Raw genomic sequence first — 14,944 nt, 5'->3', positions numbered from 1 at the left:
AAAATAGAATGTTTTTTTTTAAAAAAATGGTAGAAAGTCCCGCTCGCTCTTCATCTGGATCCATATTGCGATTGGTATCCCACTGCGTCTCCTGTTGATGGAAATGCCGGCATATTCATGTGACTTGTCAGCCTGCAGTGGCCCGGTCTAGATAGATCGTTGTCCTCCGGTCTCCGGATGCGCACGTTTACTCGCAAGCACGGAACGCGCCAGCCAAGCGTGTAGGTCGCTGTCTGCTGCCATAGGTCGCCCCGTCTGCCTGAGCGGATGAAGCTAGGGAGCTCGCTAGTCCCAACAACCAGCAATCATTTCACAGCAGCGCGGCGCCGAGAAGATGGGCTCCCCCTCCTACAGGCTTGCTGCGGCGATCACGGTCCCCTCGACCGGCGAGTTCCTCGTCGCCCGGCAGCCGCGCCCGCCATCCCCACCCGATGCGGAAGAGGACTACCGGCGCTTCGTCGACAGCGATCTCTACGACCTCCCGTCCGCGCCACTCGCGGGGACACCCCGGTCGGAGGTGGTCCATCGGCGGTGCGGACTCTGTCGCCGGCCGCCTCGACCTCTCGCGCCTCGACGTGTCCGCCGCTCTTGATCAGGTGACCTACCCATTAGCCGAGTTACAGAGTTAATTTTTGCGCTCTGTTGCAGTTGTTACCCGTGGCTACAGTTGTTTAGCAACAGCAAACTAGTTCTCAAAGTGGCACCTCGATTTCGACCTGTAATTTTTGGTAGGGTCATCTGTCTAAGCTCAATTTTGGCAAACTTTGTTCTAAATGATGGCTTCTCGTAGATTTTTGACCAATTCGGCTTGCCTGATGGGATGTGTGGGGAGTGGAGGCTCCTCAGGTATGTGGAGGAAGCAGAGTTTGGCCCGGACGCTGGCATTAACACGGTGTACATCATCGGGTCCCTTGAGTCCAAATTGGATGCTCTACAAGGTCAGATGCTTAACGTTTGAGTGTTTTTTATTATGGAATTGCTTGACCATCATGCGTTGCCTATGGCAGAGTCATGTAAATGGATGTCCAAGGAGTGTGCATTGAGGTTGCTTTCGGAAGCGAAGCCAGGTAATGATCGCATAGGACAGTATGCATATATTGGACTTTTGAATTCGGAGCTGTCATCAAACCGCACAGCTTCTCCTGCATTGCCCTCCCAGGTATCACCCTTTTTCCCCCTTCAATTCAGGCCATATAGTGACAGATAGTTTCCCAGTCCTGAAATGCATTGTTCAATAGGAATACCCACCTGGAATAACACTTGTACCTATGAAGAGTAGGACACTAGCGCCATTCCGCACAACTAATCTTGTGGTAGTACGATCAACCAATGGTGCTGGTGGATCTACATGTTCTGAATTTTTTGCTTCGGGGGAAGCTCTGCTTATAGATCCTGGATGCAGCTCTCACGTTCATGCAGAGGTAAGAGAAAATTTCATTACATTGTGTTCTTTAGAAAAGCCAATGTGCATACATGTAAGTATCTTTAACATCGCTGTCTTATGAAGTGCATTTCCCACCTTAGGTTTGTTTGTTTTAATTGGATTGTAGATTTTCAGAAGGTGTCTTCCCCTTATTTATTTGCTACAGTTCCTTCCATGCTAGACCTATATTACTGAGTAATGACAGTTTCTTCATGTGCCCTTATTTCCTTGAGGCCTCAAGATTTGCCAGTAGCTTTATGAAGAAAGGGTTCGTGCCTGATTATTTCTGTATATCACAGCACAGTAGAAGTAGCAAAAATACAAAAGGATGACACCAGGGACAAAATCTATGAGACTTCTTGATAAAACATTACCTTTTCAAAATGTTCCAGCTGTTTCTGTAGGAATAACACTGTATGCACACCTGCAGACACCATGGAGTGTTTATTGGAATGCTTACTCTGAGTAGACCTTTTGCATGTACTGGTGCTTCCATTCTATTGACTAATTACATTCTTATCATGTTCAGCTTGCAGATCTCATCGATTCCCTTCCAAAAAGGTTATTAGTTCTTGTTACACATCATCATCACGATCACATTGAGGGTACGATGAAAAATATTTATTGAACATTTTGTTTGCTCTTTAATATTCCAATTTTGTTCAAATCGAGACCATATCCAGGAGTATCAAATCGAGATGGTGAAATGCAATCATGCTATAGTGCCTCTTGTAGTCAATTACTGTCAGGTCTGTCTATGCTATGCATCATAAACAAACTGAATCCATTTGGTTCAAAATTGTAGGTCTTTCAGTTGTTCAGAGATGCAATCCTGATGCTGTTCTTCTGACACACCAAAGTACAATGGATCGCATTGGGAAAGGTTAGAGCCTACACATATTCGATTTATTTTGCCAATATTGCAAAACTTATCATTGTCATGGCAGAAATGTGTTCATCTCCCTATTTCTGAGGTTCTGAAAACTTGAATGACCGAGGAGGTATCTGGCAAGTTTTATTACTCTGAACCCAACTACCAATCTGTCACTTCACTCTTTATACAATCCACATCTCAGATTATCATACTTAGACCTTGCTGTGGATATTGGGAAATCATCTGAATAGTTTTGTAGGTTGGATTACAGATCCTTTGTCCTAAGCCAGATGAGGTTTCCTTTGATAAATGGTGGGCCAGAGATGGGACCCTTACTCCCTTATCATCTTAGGTGCTTGGATGATTTGGAATCACCGTAAGTGGTGTGTGTTTGATGGTGCTGCTCCTAGCATAGCTGGAGCTCTGACGCTTGCTGTTGAGGAGCTCCACCTTTGGGGTTTGGCAGGGGCTCAAGGAACTACATACCTTCCTGCCCTTGCTCCAGAAGGTGGATGATGGGTTGCAGCTACTGGATCGGGGTTGTTTGTTGTGTTTTAGTCAAGGTTGATGTCGTTTTCTTCCTAATCATTAGGGTGTGTTTGTGGGTTTTTTGGTCTCTGTTTGTAAGGGTCATTTTTTTCCTTCTTAATATAATGGTATTTAAATCTCCTGCATTTCAGGGTTTTCCTAAATGAACATGTTCTCTTAATAATCTAATATTCAATATAATAATCTAGTGTATCACACAATCATTTTAGACTATTATTGTCATTTCCCTAACTTAAGCTGGGCTGCACTGCATGTTTGTGATTTAGCCTTAAGATGTACTTTTTTCTGTTTATTATGTTATCCATGCCCTGATGCCCATGTTTTTGTTCATCTCAATGTGCATGATGCCATGATGTATAGGAAATTGGCAGATTGACTACACTTCAGTAACTGGTGGTGAAAAGATATGCATAGGTGACCAAGAACTACAAGTTGTTTTTGCACCTGTAAGTATAATGCTCTTGGATAATTTTCTCCCATTTGTGTTTTTTGCTTACAATTTTTTATACCTACATACTTGCTGGTAAGAAGAATTTTCTTCTGTTGAGCTCTTAACGCATGATAATGGATTCAAATGGTCCAATAATTATAAAGTTTCTGAAGTCTTTAACTTATTGTCCTAGCTAGGTCTATTTAGAGCCAAGTCAAGAACATCAACCTATAAAAATAGTCTGTAAAAGTTGATACTAATACATGCATAGTACTATAGTGCTTGGTTACTACTAAACATTTTATATTGCAGTTGCACAGAGGCAAATATATTAGCAAAACAAGGGCATGCCTGAACTTACTATGAGAAGTCATAGGAGAAACATATCTTGTTTTATTTCAGATTCTAGGAGCTAAGCCATTTCCTGATGTGATCTTAACTCCAATTATTATCGATTCTTGATTGCTTTATTTTTCATAAAGAAATTTTTATTTGAAAATGATGTAAATTTTACTCAACTTTACACTTTCTGGAAATTCTTTTTTCCCTTTTGTTAATTAGACCAATGCATACAACTGTAGTTTGTTTTTATTTGATCAATAATAAAGTGATGCAGACTGTTCAAAAAATAATAATAAAGTGATGCATTGCTTTTATATTACATTTCTGTGTATTCTATTTTGGTTCTTAATTCCTCACCATATTTGAATTTTAGGGTCATACAGATGGTCATATGGGGCTTCTCCATGTAAATACGAATACATTGGTTGTTGGAGATCATTGTGTAGGGTAAGCATTGTTCAGGTTTTTTTTTTTGGCGAATTACACAGTACGGACACAGACGCTCACAACGCACGCACACTCACCCCTATGAACGAACGCACGCAAACCCTACCCCTATGAGCACCTCCGAAAGACTGCGCCGACAGATCTCGAGATTGACGAAGTCACCATAGGCGCCTCGCTGTCGACGAGAACATCACCTACCACTGAAAGCACAACACCGTTAAATCCTGGAATAAATCAGGAAAATGCGAGCACCCGTGCCAAGTCGAGGACTTCGGGTGGGTAGGTTCCACTACAAGGAACCTAACCAACTGAGCTAGGCTCGCATAAGGAGATGATATATGATCTTAAGTGTGAAGTCTACTATAATTATAGTATCACCTTTAAAATGTTAACTTGTTAGCCAAATACTCATGTCACATTCTCCTATTTCAAGATCACAGTGACAATTCTCACGCACAGTGGATATATGAACGCCACCCTGCAGTACATTTACACATTTCCTGACTTTTTTTCATCCTGAACTAAAGTTTTTAAAAAGAGCAATGAATCAAACTTTTTTTTGACATTTGGAAGTGCTGGAATTTTGTAGGAAAGGAATATGCCTGTTTTTGTTTTTGTCTATCTGGAACCTAAATAGCTTCCTTTTAAGATGCAAGTTGACTTGATTTATCTTCCTCTGCTATTGCAAGCAATATTGCATTTCATTTTTGTTTTCTGAAGCAGCATCATTAAATGGTTATAGATTAAAACATGGCCAAAAGGAACATAACTAATCTTTGAAACAAAGTGGTAGAGTCAACATTCATATGCTATGTACTCTTAACTTAATGCATCATGTATGTGCAGTTCTTAAAAGATGTTTTTTACCCATTTGCAGGCATGGAAGTGCAACTTTGGACAGTAGAAATGGTGGCAACATGAAGGTAATGGTAACTTTTTTTGGGAACCTGAAAGGTTAAAATAGCAATGTGGCATCACTGCACTCTAAGCAACTGCATGGAATATGTGCTCCCATTCTTTCTTCATGTGCACTCTTCCCTCCAGAATAGACTGAATAGTGCTTTTATAACAGAATTGTTTGATTTGAAATCTGCAGGATTACTTTGAAACTACATACAAATTCTTGGACTTGTCACCACATGTCTTAATTCCAATGCATGGAAGGATCAACCTATGGCCCAAGTATATGCTTTGTGGATACCTCAGGCATGGAGAACTAATCATTTCTTTATACAAGTTTTTTTAAGAAAAAAGAAACTTTATCGCTCCCTAGCTTCTCTGGCTCATGTTCTACAGGATATACGTACATGTTATAAGTTCTATTGTTCACAGTTGCTTTTGGAATTTTTGTCCATATCCAATTCAAATGTAGCCTGCTTACTTCTTACCCTATATGAAGGGATTTTCATTTTTAAAAACAATATGCCTTTTTCAAGACTGTGCGCATTCTGATCCAGTCCGTGTTTACCAGGAATCGAAGGGCTAGAGAAGCGTCCATTCTGCAATCCATAGAGAGTGGGGCCCAAACTCTGTTTGATATAGTTTCAAAGACTTACAGTGATGTTGACAGGAAGTTGTGGATTCCTGCTTCTTTCAATGTTCGCCTTCATGTTGATCATCTGAACTCCCTACGTAAATTGCCCAAGGTGAGTATTAGAAATATTACATCCTGAGATACACCTTTACCCTGTATGCATTATTAAAGAAGATAAAGATATTCTAGATTTATGCATAATCTGTTCTATTTGATATTGTATAAATGATTGATATAGTGTAGGGAAAGTGCTGCAGAATGATCATTTAGTCAAATAGAAATGTTACTCCCAAACACTGTTGATTTAAATGATTGAATCCACATGATTGGGCTAGAGCTTCTCATTGTGGATGAGACTTGAGTTGGTTTGCATTTTTCCACATTAAAATTGTAATTGACCCATTTTTCACAAGTTTTTGTTTTTTAATGTAACTTGGTGTGTGTGTGTGGTGGTGGTGGTGGTGGGGGTGGGGGGGGGGGGGGGGGGGGGGGGGGGGGGGGGGGGGGTGAGGATTCCATCTGGATTTTCATTCAAAAGGGTACAATTGGAAACACCATCCGCTAAGGATGTGGCTGGCCTTAATACAAGTTTGTGCTAGCTTCCATGATTCGTGGAGTTATGCTTTTCCTCATTTGACCTGATAAACGTAGCGTAGTGATAGCGCGATGGTAGGACCTCGAGTTGGGAGGCTGAGCCTGCTGGCGAGGTTCCAAGCCCTGGCTTGCACAAAAAGTAGGCCCCTTGCTGTGTAACTGTGCAGAGATACACATGATGCAGGCGCGTCCAGTGCAGCCACCTTTCAGAGCCTTTTCTCGAGAGTTTTTTCTTTTTCCTCATTTGACCTCTACTTTGTTGCTAGAACTGATATTCAATCGTAAAGCCAATTACTTAGTTTAATCAAATATTTTGGGGATTATCATGCAGGATTATTTAGTTTAATCAAATATTTTGGGGATTATCATGCAGGATTTCTCTTTGGAAATGTTCAGTCGAAGTTGTGATGATTTTATCTCTAGAGTTTGATGGCAAGTATGAGAGAAAGGATCTTCCAAGTCACATTCTGTGTTTTGATTGCATTTAAGCTGCTCTGTTCACCATTTTTTTTGTTTTATTTTGTGCATGACACTGAACAATTCAATGATGGGGAACAAAATCTTGTAATAATCCGATGAATATTTAGATTGTCCACCAAGGCTAGCATTCACACTTCCGAAATAGCAAGATTAACAACTCTAATATATGCAGGCCTTCTCATTGGAAAACTTTAAGGAAAGCTGTGGAGTGCATTTCATATTACGTTGGGCGGTGGCATATGTGCATTCCAGGAGCTCCCCAGCTATCCTTGCGGCAAGTGCCCTTGCTGGTGGTCTTGCAATTGCTTGTGCTCTCAGAAGGAACTATTGGAAGCAATCATAGATTCTCTCGGTCGATAATTTTCCAGCTACATGCACATTATATTATTCCCAGGATCCTGCTTCCAGTATGTTGAGTCGAAAGGTGAATTGCCAAAACTCTTATTCTACAATTATTGTCCTTGATTGCCACATCTATACACAAGAGAAGTATCCAGACTAGGAACATGGAAAGTGAGGGATTAGGATCTGAGTTCTTAGGATTTCAATCAAATTTTAACCGAATCGTAGAATCCCTGAAAGCAGTTGCCTCATCAAAAACAGGGGCAAGTAAGGTGTTATTAAGGGCCTACGAGGTCAAATATGTTAGTGTCTGCATAGTTCTTACGGCTCACAATCGTCTAGGAGGTAGACTGGTAGTTAACCTTAGCATTGGACCGAAGAGGCAAAGCAAACTTGAAAGTGAGCATCTCCTGGCTCATGCCGTTTCTATGTTGACCCCGTGAGCATAAAAAAAACTACTAACAGGCATGAAAAACTATGCCTGTTGTCTCTCCTACGCTTAGTCGTGTCACTCCTAAGTTTCCTTTGTTGCCACTCTTAGTTGTACCTGCCTTTTTCCTTTCTTTGGAAATTATTGCGGAATACTCTGTCACCAATGCAATTGGATGAGAATTTAAACATCTGAGTGTCGTTTCAGTGGGAGATTTGATCCTTGCGCCTTCAGATTGGCATTTCTGCTGTAAATGCACAGCTGAATGATAACACAGTCCAATGAATCGGCATTTGTTCCTCCCAAACGAGCACGGCAACTTTGTGCAGCTATATAATTCATGACGGAAGCAAAGGATCAACGTGCGACCCATAGGTTGCTGCCAACATACTAGCTCCTACTGATAATTCGAAAGAGGTTAGTGAACGCAACTGACTTTTGCAGGGAGCAGTCAGAAGCCATGTTACTTTGCAGAGCAAGCAAAGCGGAGCTGTGGGAGTGCGTGTATTTTAGTTCCATCCCGTTCAGGCAGTAGAACACCGGAGATAGAATAAGTGCATAACCAAGGTAGCTGAGCTCACCCAGTGTTGTGCTGCGAACTTCAGGCCAAGCCATGAACGACGTAAACAAAGCCATGGCTGTGTCTCACTCTCACATAGGCGGGAAGCTCCTCAATGTGGTGCCTATGCTTCTTCTCTTCTCCTTGGGATTTGTGCTCGGCGTGACCTCCAACTCCAAGTTCCCAAACTTCTACCTCTCCTCCGTCGCGCCATCGCCCTCTCCGTCGCCACCTCCGGTACCATCTTCACCACCTCCGGCGCCGCTGCCACCGCAAAACCCACAAGTGGGGCTGGCACGCTTCCTGGAGCCGCCCAGCGCCATGCACAACATGACCGACGAGGAGCTGCTGTGGTGGGCGTCCATGACGCCCAAGGTCCGCAGCACGCCGTACCACCGCGCGCCCAAGGTTGCCTTCTTGTTCCTGGCGAGAGGGGACCTGCTGCTGCGGACGTTGTGGGAGAAGTTCTTCGCGGGGCACGAAGGCCTGTACTCCATTTACGTGCACACCGATCCTTCCTACACCGGCTCGCCGCCGGAGGACTCCGTCTTCTACGGTCGCATGATCCCAAGCCAGGTAACTATAGAGCAATCTGAATTCTGAAAACGATGCAGAAAATGCAGAAAACGATCTCAAGCTGAAGGCAACTACTCCTACATATATAAAAATTGCAGAAAACGATGTGGGGAGACGTGAGCCTGGTGGCCGCGGAGCGCCGGCTGCTGGCGAACGCGCTCCTGGACCTCGGCAACGAGCGGTTCGCGCTGCTCTCCGAGACGTGCATCCCCCTCTACAACTTCAGCACCGTGTACGCCGTGCTCACCGGCACCAACACCAGCTTCGTGGACGTGATCGTCACCCCGGCGCGCTACAACGACCTGTTCGCGGAGCGCAACAACATCACCGTGGCGCAGTGGCGCAAGGGCGAGGAGTGGTTCGAGATGGACCGCGCGCTGGCGCTGGAGGTCATCTCCGACGGCACCTACTTCCCCACGTTCCGCGAGCGCTGCGTGGGGCAGGCGGCCTGCCTCATGGACGAGCACTACGTGCCGACGCTGCTGAGCGTGCTGCGGTGGCCGCGGAGCGCCAACCGGACGCTCACGTTCACGGACTGGAAGCGCCGGGATGGGCTGTTCCACCCGCACAGGCACGGCGCGGAGGAGGTGACGGCGGAGCTGGTCGAGGAGATCAGGGGAGGCGCGCGCTCCGGCAGGAACTGCAGCGCGTACCACGACGGGGCCACCGGCGTCTGCTTCCTGTTCGCGCGCAAGTTCTCGCCGGACACGCTCCAGCCGCTGCTCCAGTTGGCGCCCAAGGTCATGGGGTTCGGGTGAGACGATCGAGATTGTATATTGCTGTGGCTGCTTTACATGTTTTGGGAGTTAATTACTGTACTGAGTGTCATCTATCAACACCAGTCACTAGAAGAATAAATTAAAATAGTTTTTTGAAGCTTCTTCTAACGTGTAGCTGCAGAAACGGGAATGATCGCTTGGCTTAATTTGGCGAGCGATAGCCATGTTGCTTGCTAGTTTCACGGCACGCAATCACATTCATGCCAGCACCCGCGTGCAGGCCCGTGATCGCCGTGCGCCCGCCCAAGGTCACCGACCTTTTGACTTTTGAGGGTCCCGTACAGCATTGTTGGGCATTGTGTAGCACCGAGCCATTTTGGTTCCCGAGGTCAAAAATAAACTGAAAAGAGGCGTCAGTGGAGCCACGACTTCTAGCTTCACTGGCTCCGTGCTATAGTACTGAAGCCAAAAGACCTGCTCACGCTCCGGCTCGGCGTCGGTATCCAACAAGTAGGAGAGCTTTGAGCAGGAAAGGTCTGAGGGTCAATGGGCACGACGAACTAGACTTTCGTCTCTCCCGTTGTGCTGGGAGCTAAGTGTTTACTTCAATGTATTGAACCAAGTTCGGCAGCCTATCTCTCGGTCAATTCATATAGCAGTTACCTCTTCACTGATAATACATGATCCACTTGTCTCTCTCATAATGTTTCTTGGTTCTTATGTTAAAGTCGGCTGTAAACTTACAATCCGCTTCTCCTCTACTCTCTTCTCCACCTCAGTATACAACCCACCTATAGCCTTTTACTATACTTGCTCTAAGTGATGAACATAGGCAACTATTGATTTGAGCTTGCCTTTATCTAGAGTGTAGACAACTACGCACGTACTTTTGACATTTCAATATCTCTAAAACTAAACAGACCTAAGTGTAGCCATTCACACCTCCTCTTTTGGCCCGTCCCTCTTGATCGCCCCACCCTGCTCCGCGTTTGGCTCCACCACTTGACGATGCAAACGGATCAGATCCCCTTTCTCCCGGCAACGCTCCATAAAATACCAAATATTTATAAAAAAATTTATGGTCCCCGGTGCAACGCACGGGTAAAGACCTAGTTTTACATAAAGATATTGAAATTCACATAAAAACATAAAAATCTTGAAGTTATTTTTTCAAAAAAGTTAAACTAGTTTTGAAGAAAAGTTGGTTACACTAGCCCATCATTCTAAATATATCATTGTACTATTTTCTCATATAACATGTTTATGCAAGAATATAATTAGTCTTTCCTAAATTGTTGGTCTAGTTAAACGTGGAATCCAACTCGTAAATGTAAGTTACATATCTCAAGGATCAGAAAGAATATTAGGAAAAGTAAATGAATTTGGGCTGACTATGCGCAAGTTGGGCCAAACATCTCGGGCTGAGCATGCCGGCCTCTGTCGGGCTGATTTTGGAATCCGGACGACTGACCCACCACACGGTTTTCCTTTGAAAAAAGTCCACATTACATTCCTCAACTTTCGCGAAAGTCCGTTTTTTCTCCTTGAACTTCAAAACTAGGCAAAACATCTCCTTGAACTTTTAAAACCGTTCATCTTACCTTCCTGGCCCTGTTATAAGCAGTTTTAAAGGCGGTTTTGTCTTTTTCTTTTTTTTTATTTATTTCGGTTAAATCTTTGAAAAATCATAGTAAATCACAGAAAAATCATAAAATAGAAAATCTAATTTTGTTGGACTCCATATGAGTAGATCTACATAGAACATATAATATGGTATGCTTTAATACAAAGTTTTTGCTGTACCTTTAGATCTATGCTTCTCTATAATTAAATAGAATAATTCATAGCTACAGTTTCTATGATTTAATTGTGATAAAATTTTTATGGTGGACTAATTATTGTATGCTTAAACTGTAGTAAAAATTTTATACTCATTAGATCATGTATAATTTAGTTATAGATTTATTTAGGTTTATGCTTGTTAAATATAAATAAATCTATAACTAAGCTATACATAATTCAATGAGTATGAAATTTTTACTACAGTTCAATCATACAATAATTAGCCTATCATAAAAATTCCATCACAATTGGACCATAGAAACTGCAGCTATGAATTATTCCAATTAATTACAGAAAAGCATAGATCTAAAGTCACAGTAAAAACTTTATACTAAAGCATACCATATTATATATTCACTGTGTAGATCTACTCATGTGGAGTCTAACAAAATTGGATTTTCCATTTTATGTTTTTCTGTGATTTACAATGATTTTTCAAAGATTCAGCCGAAATAAATAAAAAGAAAAAGACAAAACCACCTTGAAAACTGCTTATAACAGGGCAGGAAGGTAAGATGAACGGTTTTAAAAGTTGAGGAAGACATTTTACCCAGTTTAAAGTTCAGAAAGGAAAAGCTAATTTTTACGAAAGTTGAGGAGGTAACCTGGACTTTTTCCATTTCCTTTCTGTTTCATGCTCAGCCTTGAAGTGATGAAGAGGGCTCGAGACTGGCCTACGAACAGCAGAGCGGTTTAGGGTTTGCAAATTGAAATCTCTGGCTCCCACCAAATCCCAGTCCCCAGTGGCCAGTCCCTACTGCCCAAATCCGTCATCCATCTCTCTGAGTAGATTCTCCTCCGGCGGATGGAGAACAAAGCGAGGCGGCGAGCTGCGGGCAGAGCGCGCGACGGGCTGTGCGGTGCACACGCGGCGCGCGGGACTGCGCTCGGCGTTGCGGCTGGGAACCGAGCACGAGCAGGAAGCAGGTATGAGAACTCCCAAAATGGAACCGTGAATGCTCGAGTGGTTGATTGAATGAGCTAAGAAATGGAATTGGGAAACGTTTGTAAAATCAAGATCTATGTTAACTCGCATGCCTACATTCGAAGTTCTAGGTCTGCCTCAATTTGTAAAAATCAAGATCTTCACATTTCTGATGAACAAATATCCTTATTACAAGACTAAAAAATTTAGATCGGTGTATTTTTACCATTTTGGTCCCTCAGTGAAACAGAACCATGGCAGTATCTCACTTGGCCTCGCCCGGAGGCATCGTTTCAGTAGGTACATGGTCTCTGATTGCAATGTCAGTGGAAATTTCTTGCTTTTGTGCAAAACTGCCTGATAAGGAGTCCCTCTTGCGCAGTGCAAGAAAGAGGTAGGGCGAATTTCTTTTGGCTACCGTCCATACATATGGAATAGATGTTCTTTTAGATTTCTAATAATGGAAAGAAAGGATGAGACCTATGGCTCATAGATTATTGCTTCTGAGGTATATCCTACTCATAAATCATTGCTTAGTCAATACTCAAATAGAACTTTTGAATGAACAAGCCATGTCAATTTGGACAAGTTGTGCTTTCTTGCATGCGTGGACCCTCAACTCAAGGATGGTTAGATCACTAGTTCAGCCAGCCCAATCATATAACCGGTAGCAGCATTTCTTTCTCATGCATGTTGCTAGCTTGAGGCTTAGCCTGCTAGTCATGAGCAACACAAGCAAGTCTATGCCAATGTCTCACTTAGGCAGGAAAATCCTCAATGTGGTGCCTATGCTTCTTGTCTTCTCCTTAGGATTTTTCATGGGCATGATCTCCGACTCCAAATTCCCAAACTTCTACATCCCTTTCGTTCCACCAATGCCCTCTCCTGCACTTCCTTTGCCACAGCTGCCTGTGTCATCACAATCTCCACCCTTGCAACCTATATCGCCGCTGCCACCATCACTACAACTGCAAGTGGCAGAGGTGATGCGCTTCTTGGTGCCAAAGAGCGCCATGCACAACATTGACGGACGAGGAGCTGTTCTGGTGGGCATCCATGGCACCGAAAGTCCGGAGCATGCTGTTCCACAGTGTGCCAAAGGTTGCCTTCTTGTTCCTGACAAGAGGGAACCTGCCTTTGTGGCCTTTGTGGGAGATGTTCTTCAATGGGCACGATGGCCTGTACTCCATCTATGTGCACACTGATCCTTCCTACACTGGTTCGCTTCCGGAGGAGTCCGTGTTCTATGGTCACATAATACCAAGCCAGGTACTAAAAAGATAGAGAAGGGCGTACCCAGTGCAGAGAGCTCCCGCTCTGTGCGGGGTCTGGGGAAGGGTGTTAGTGGCAAGCCTTACCCTCGCCTGTGCAATGCAAGGAGACCGCGACTCGAACCCGGGACCTTCCGGTCACAGGCGGTAAGACTCTACCGCTTGCACCGGGCCCACCCTTCACTAAAAAGATAGAGAAATCTGTAAATAATCCATTGGTTTAGATGTACTTAAACTTCTAAAGATATGGACACTAGAAAATGCTACACTGCATTGAAAAACCTTAAGATCATCAGATTCAAGACCCGCAAATGACCTAGTCTCTTCTTGTGATTGTTCCCATTCAAACAACTCCAGCATTCTTTTCTTTAACAAACAGCTCCAGCATTCTTATCTACACTTATTTTGTTAATTGTTCTAATCTAGTGACTAGCAGCATGGTTTTTAGCTCCTGCATATATATGTTTGAAATGCAACGACATATTTGGTGGATGCAGAAAATGATGTGGGGGGATATGTCCCTTGTGGCGGCGGAGCGCCGGCTCCTGGCAAACGCCTTGCTAGACCTCAGCAAAGAGCGCTTCGTGCTGCTCTCTGAGTCGTGCATCCCCCTCTACGACTTCCCCACGGTGCACGCTGTCCTCACGGCTCCAACACCAGCTTTGTGGACATCTTCGTGAACCACGACAGCGAGGTGCACTACAACCCCTTCTTCGCCGACCGCAGCAACATCACCCTTGCGCAGTGGCACAAGGGCACCCCATGGTTTGAGATGGACCTTGCCCTCGCCGTTGAGGTCATCTCCGACGACACCTACTTCCCAGCGTTCCGTGAGTACTGCGCTGTCCAGCTGGCCTGCCTCATGGACGAACACTACATCCCAACTCTGCTGAGCTTGATCGGGTGGATGCACAACGCCAATCGGACGCTCACGTACGCGGACTGGAGGATTGGGGAAGTGCACCCACAGACGTACGGGAGAGATGACGTGACAGAGGATCTGATCAGGAAGATCAGGGGAGGCGCCGGCAGTGGCAGGAACTGCACCTACAATGACGGGGCGAATGGGACCTGCTACCTGTTTGCGCGCAAGTTCGCACATGATGCGCTCGAGCCGCTGTTCCGATTGAATCCCAAGGTTATGGGGTTTGGGTGAGATGATCAAGATTGTAGTTTGTTACCATTGTAATCCTTAGAAAAAGTGAAAAGCAGCCGAGTGCTTATCAGCAGAAGATTCATTGCGTTTTCAACTTCGATGGAAGCGGCATTGGTCTCTTTACTTCTTTATATGAGACTATGGTACTACTACAATGAATGAGCTTATAGTGTTCGTATGCAAGTTATTAGGCCCTTTACGTATGTGTAGCATTGCAGAAGGCTGCTGTTAATGCTGGTTTCCCCCTTCTCTGATTTTTTTTTAAAGTTCAACTATGAAACATTGGATAGGAATCTTAAGTAGGAGAAGCATCATTTCGGTGGGAGGAAATGGTCAAATGGGAGGATTTTTCTGAATTGCCCCATGCTACACTGGCATAGAGCATTAGTATGAATCTGATGTTTCTGTTGATCTCTTGGGGAGTTTAGTTATATTGTTTTACGTTGCCTCT

The 14,944-nt window shown here is 44.1% G+C and overlaps 1 protein-coding gene and 2 pseudogenes across 1 annotated transcript; all 3 read left to right on the top strand.

Annotated features, from left to right (window-relative positions):
* The first annotated feature begins 112 nt into the window (after positions 1 to 112).
* LOC136534251 (uncharacterized) lies at positions 113 to 7,125 on the top strand (annotated as a pseudogene).
* Positions 7,014 to 9,957, top strand: LOC136534252 (glycosyltransferase BC10-like). The gene is made up of 3 exons (XM_066526703.1): positions 7,014 to 7,097; positions 8,051 to 8,580; positions 8,679 to 9,957. Exons 1-3 carry the CDS (start codon positions 7,046 to 7,048, stop codon positions 9,336 to 9,338), a joined length of 1,242 nt encoding a protein of 413 aa, XP_066382800.1. The 5' UTR covers positions 7,014 to 7,045; the 3' UTR covers positions 9,339 to 9,957.
* A 2,831-nt stretch (positions 9,958 to 12,788) lies between these two features.
* On the top strand, positions 12,789 to 14,618 carry LOC136534240 (glycosyltransferase BC10-like; annotated as a pseudogene).
* Positions 14,619 to 14,944: the final 326 nt, after the last annotated feature.

This window comes from Miscanthus floridulus, unplaced genomic scaffold, assembly GCF_019320115.1.
Source record: "Miscanthus floridulus cultivar M001 unplaced genomic scaffold, ASM1932011v1 os_1712_1, whole genome shotgun sequence".
Taxonomy (NCBI): domain Eukaryota; kingdom Viridiplantae; phylum Streptophyta; class Magnoliopsida; order Poales; family Poaceae; genus Miscanthus; species Miscanthus floridulus.
Note: the sequence above shows the minus strand (reverse complement) of the source record. Positions and strands in the feature narration are given on the sequence as shown.

Excerpts from the sequence above, each read along its gene's own strand:
- LOC136534252 (XM_066526703.1), top strand. The coding sequence starts at position 7,046 with ATGCACATTATATTATTCCCAGGATCCTGCTTCCAGTATGTTGAGTCG. Across the intron at positions 7,098-8,050 it reads CCAGTATGTTGAGTCGAAAG|GCCAAGCCATGAACGACGTA; the intron begins GTGAATTGCCAA and ends TGCGAACTTCAG. Across the intron at positions 8,581-8,678 it reads GTCGCATGATCCCAAGCCAG|AAAACGATGTGGGGAGACGT; the intron begins GTAACTATAGAG and ends TAAAAATTGCAG.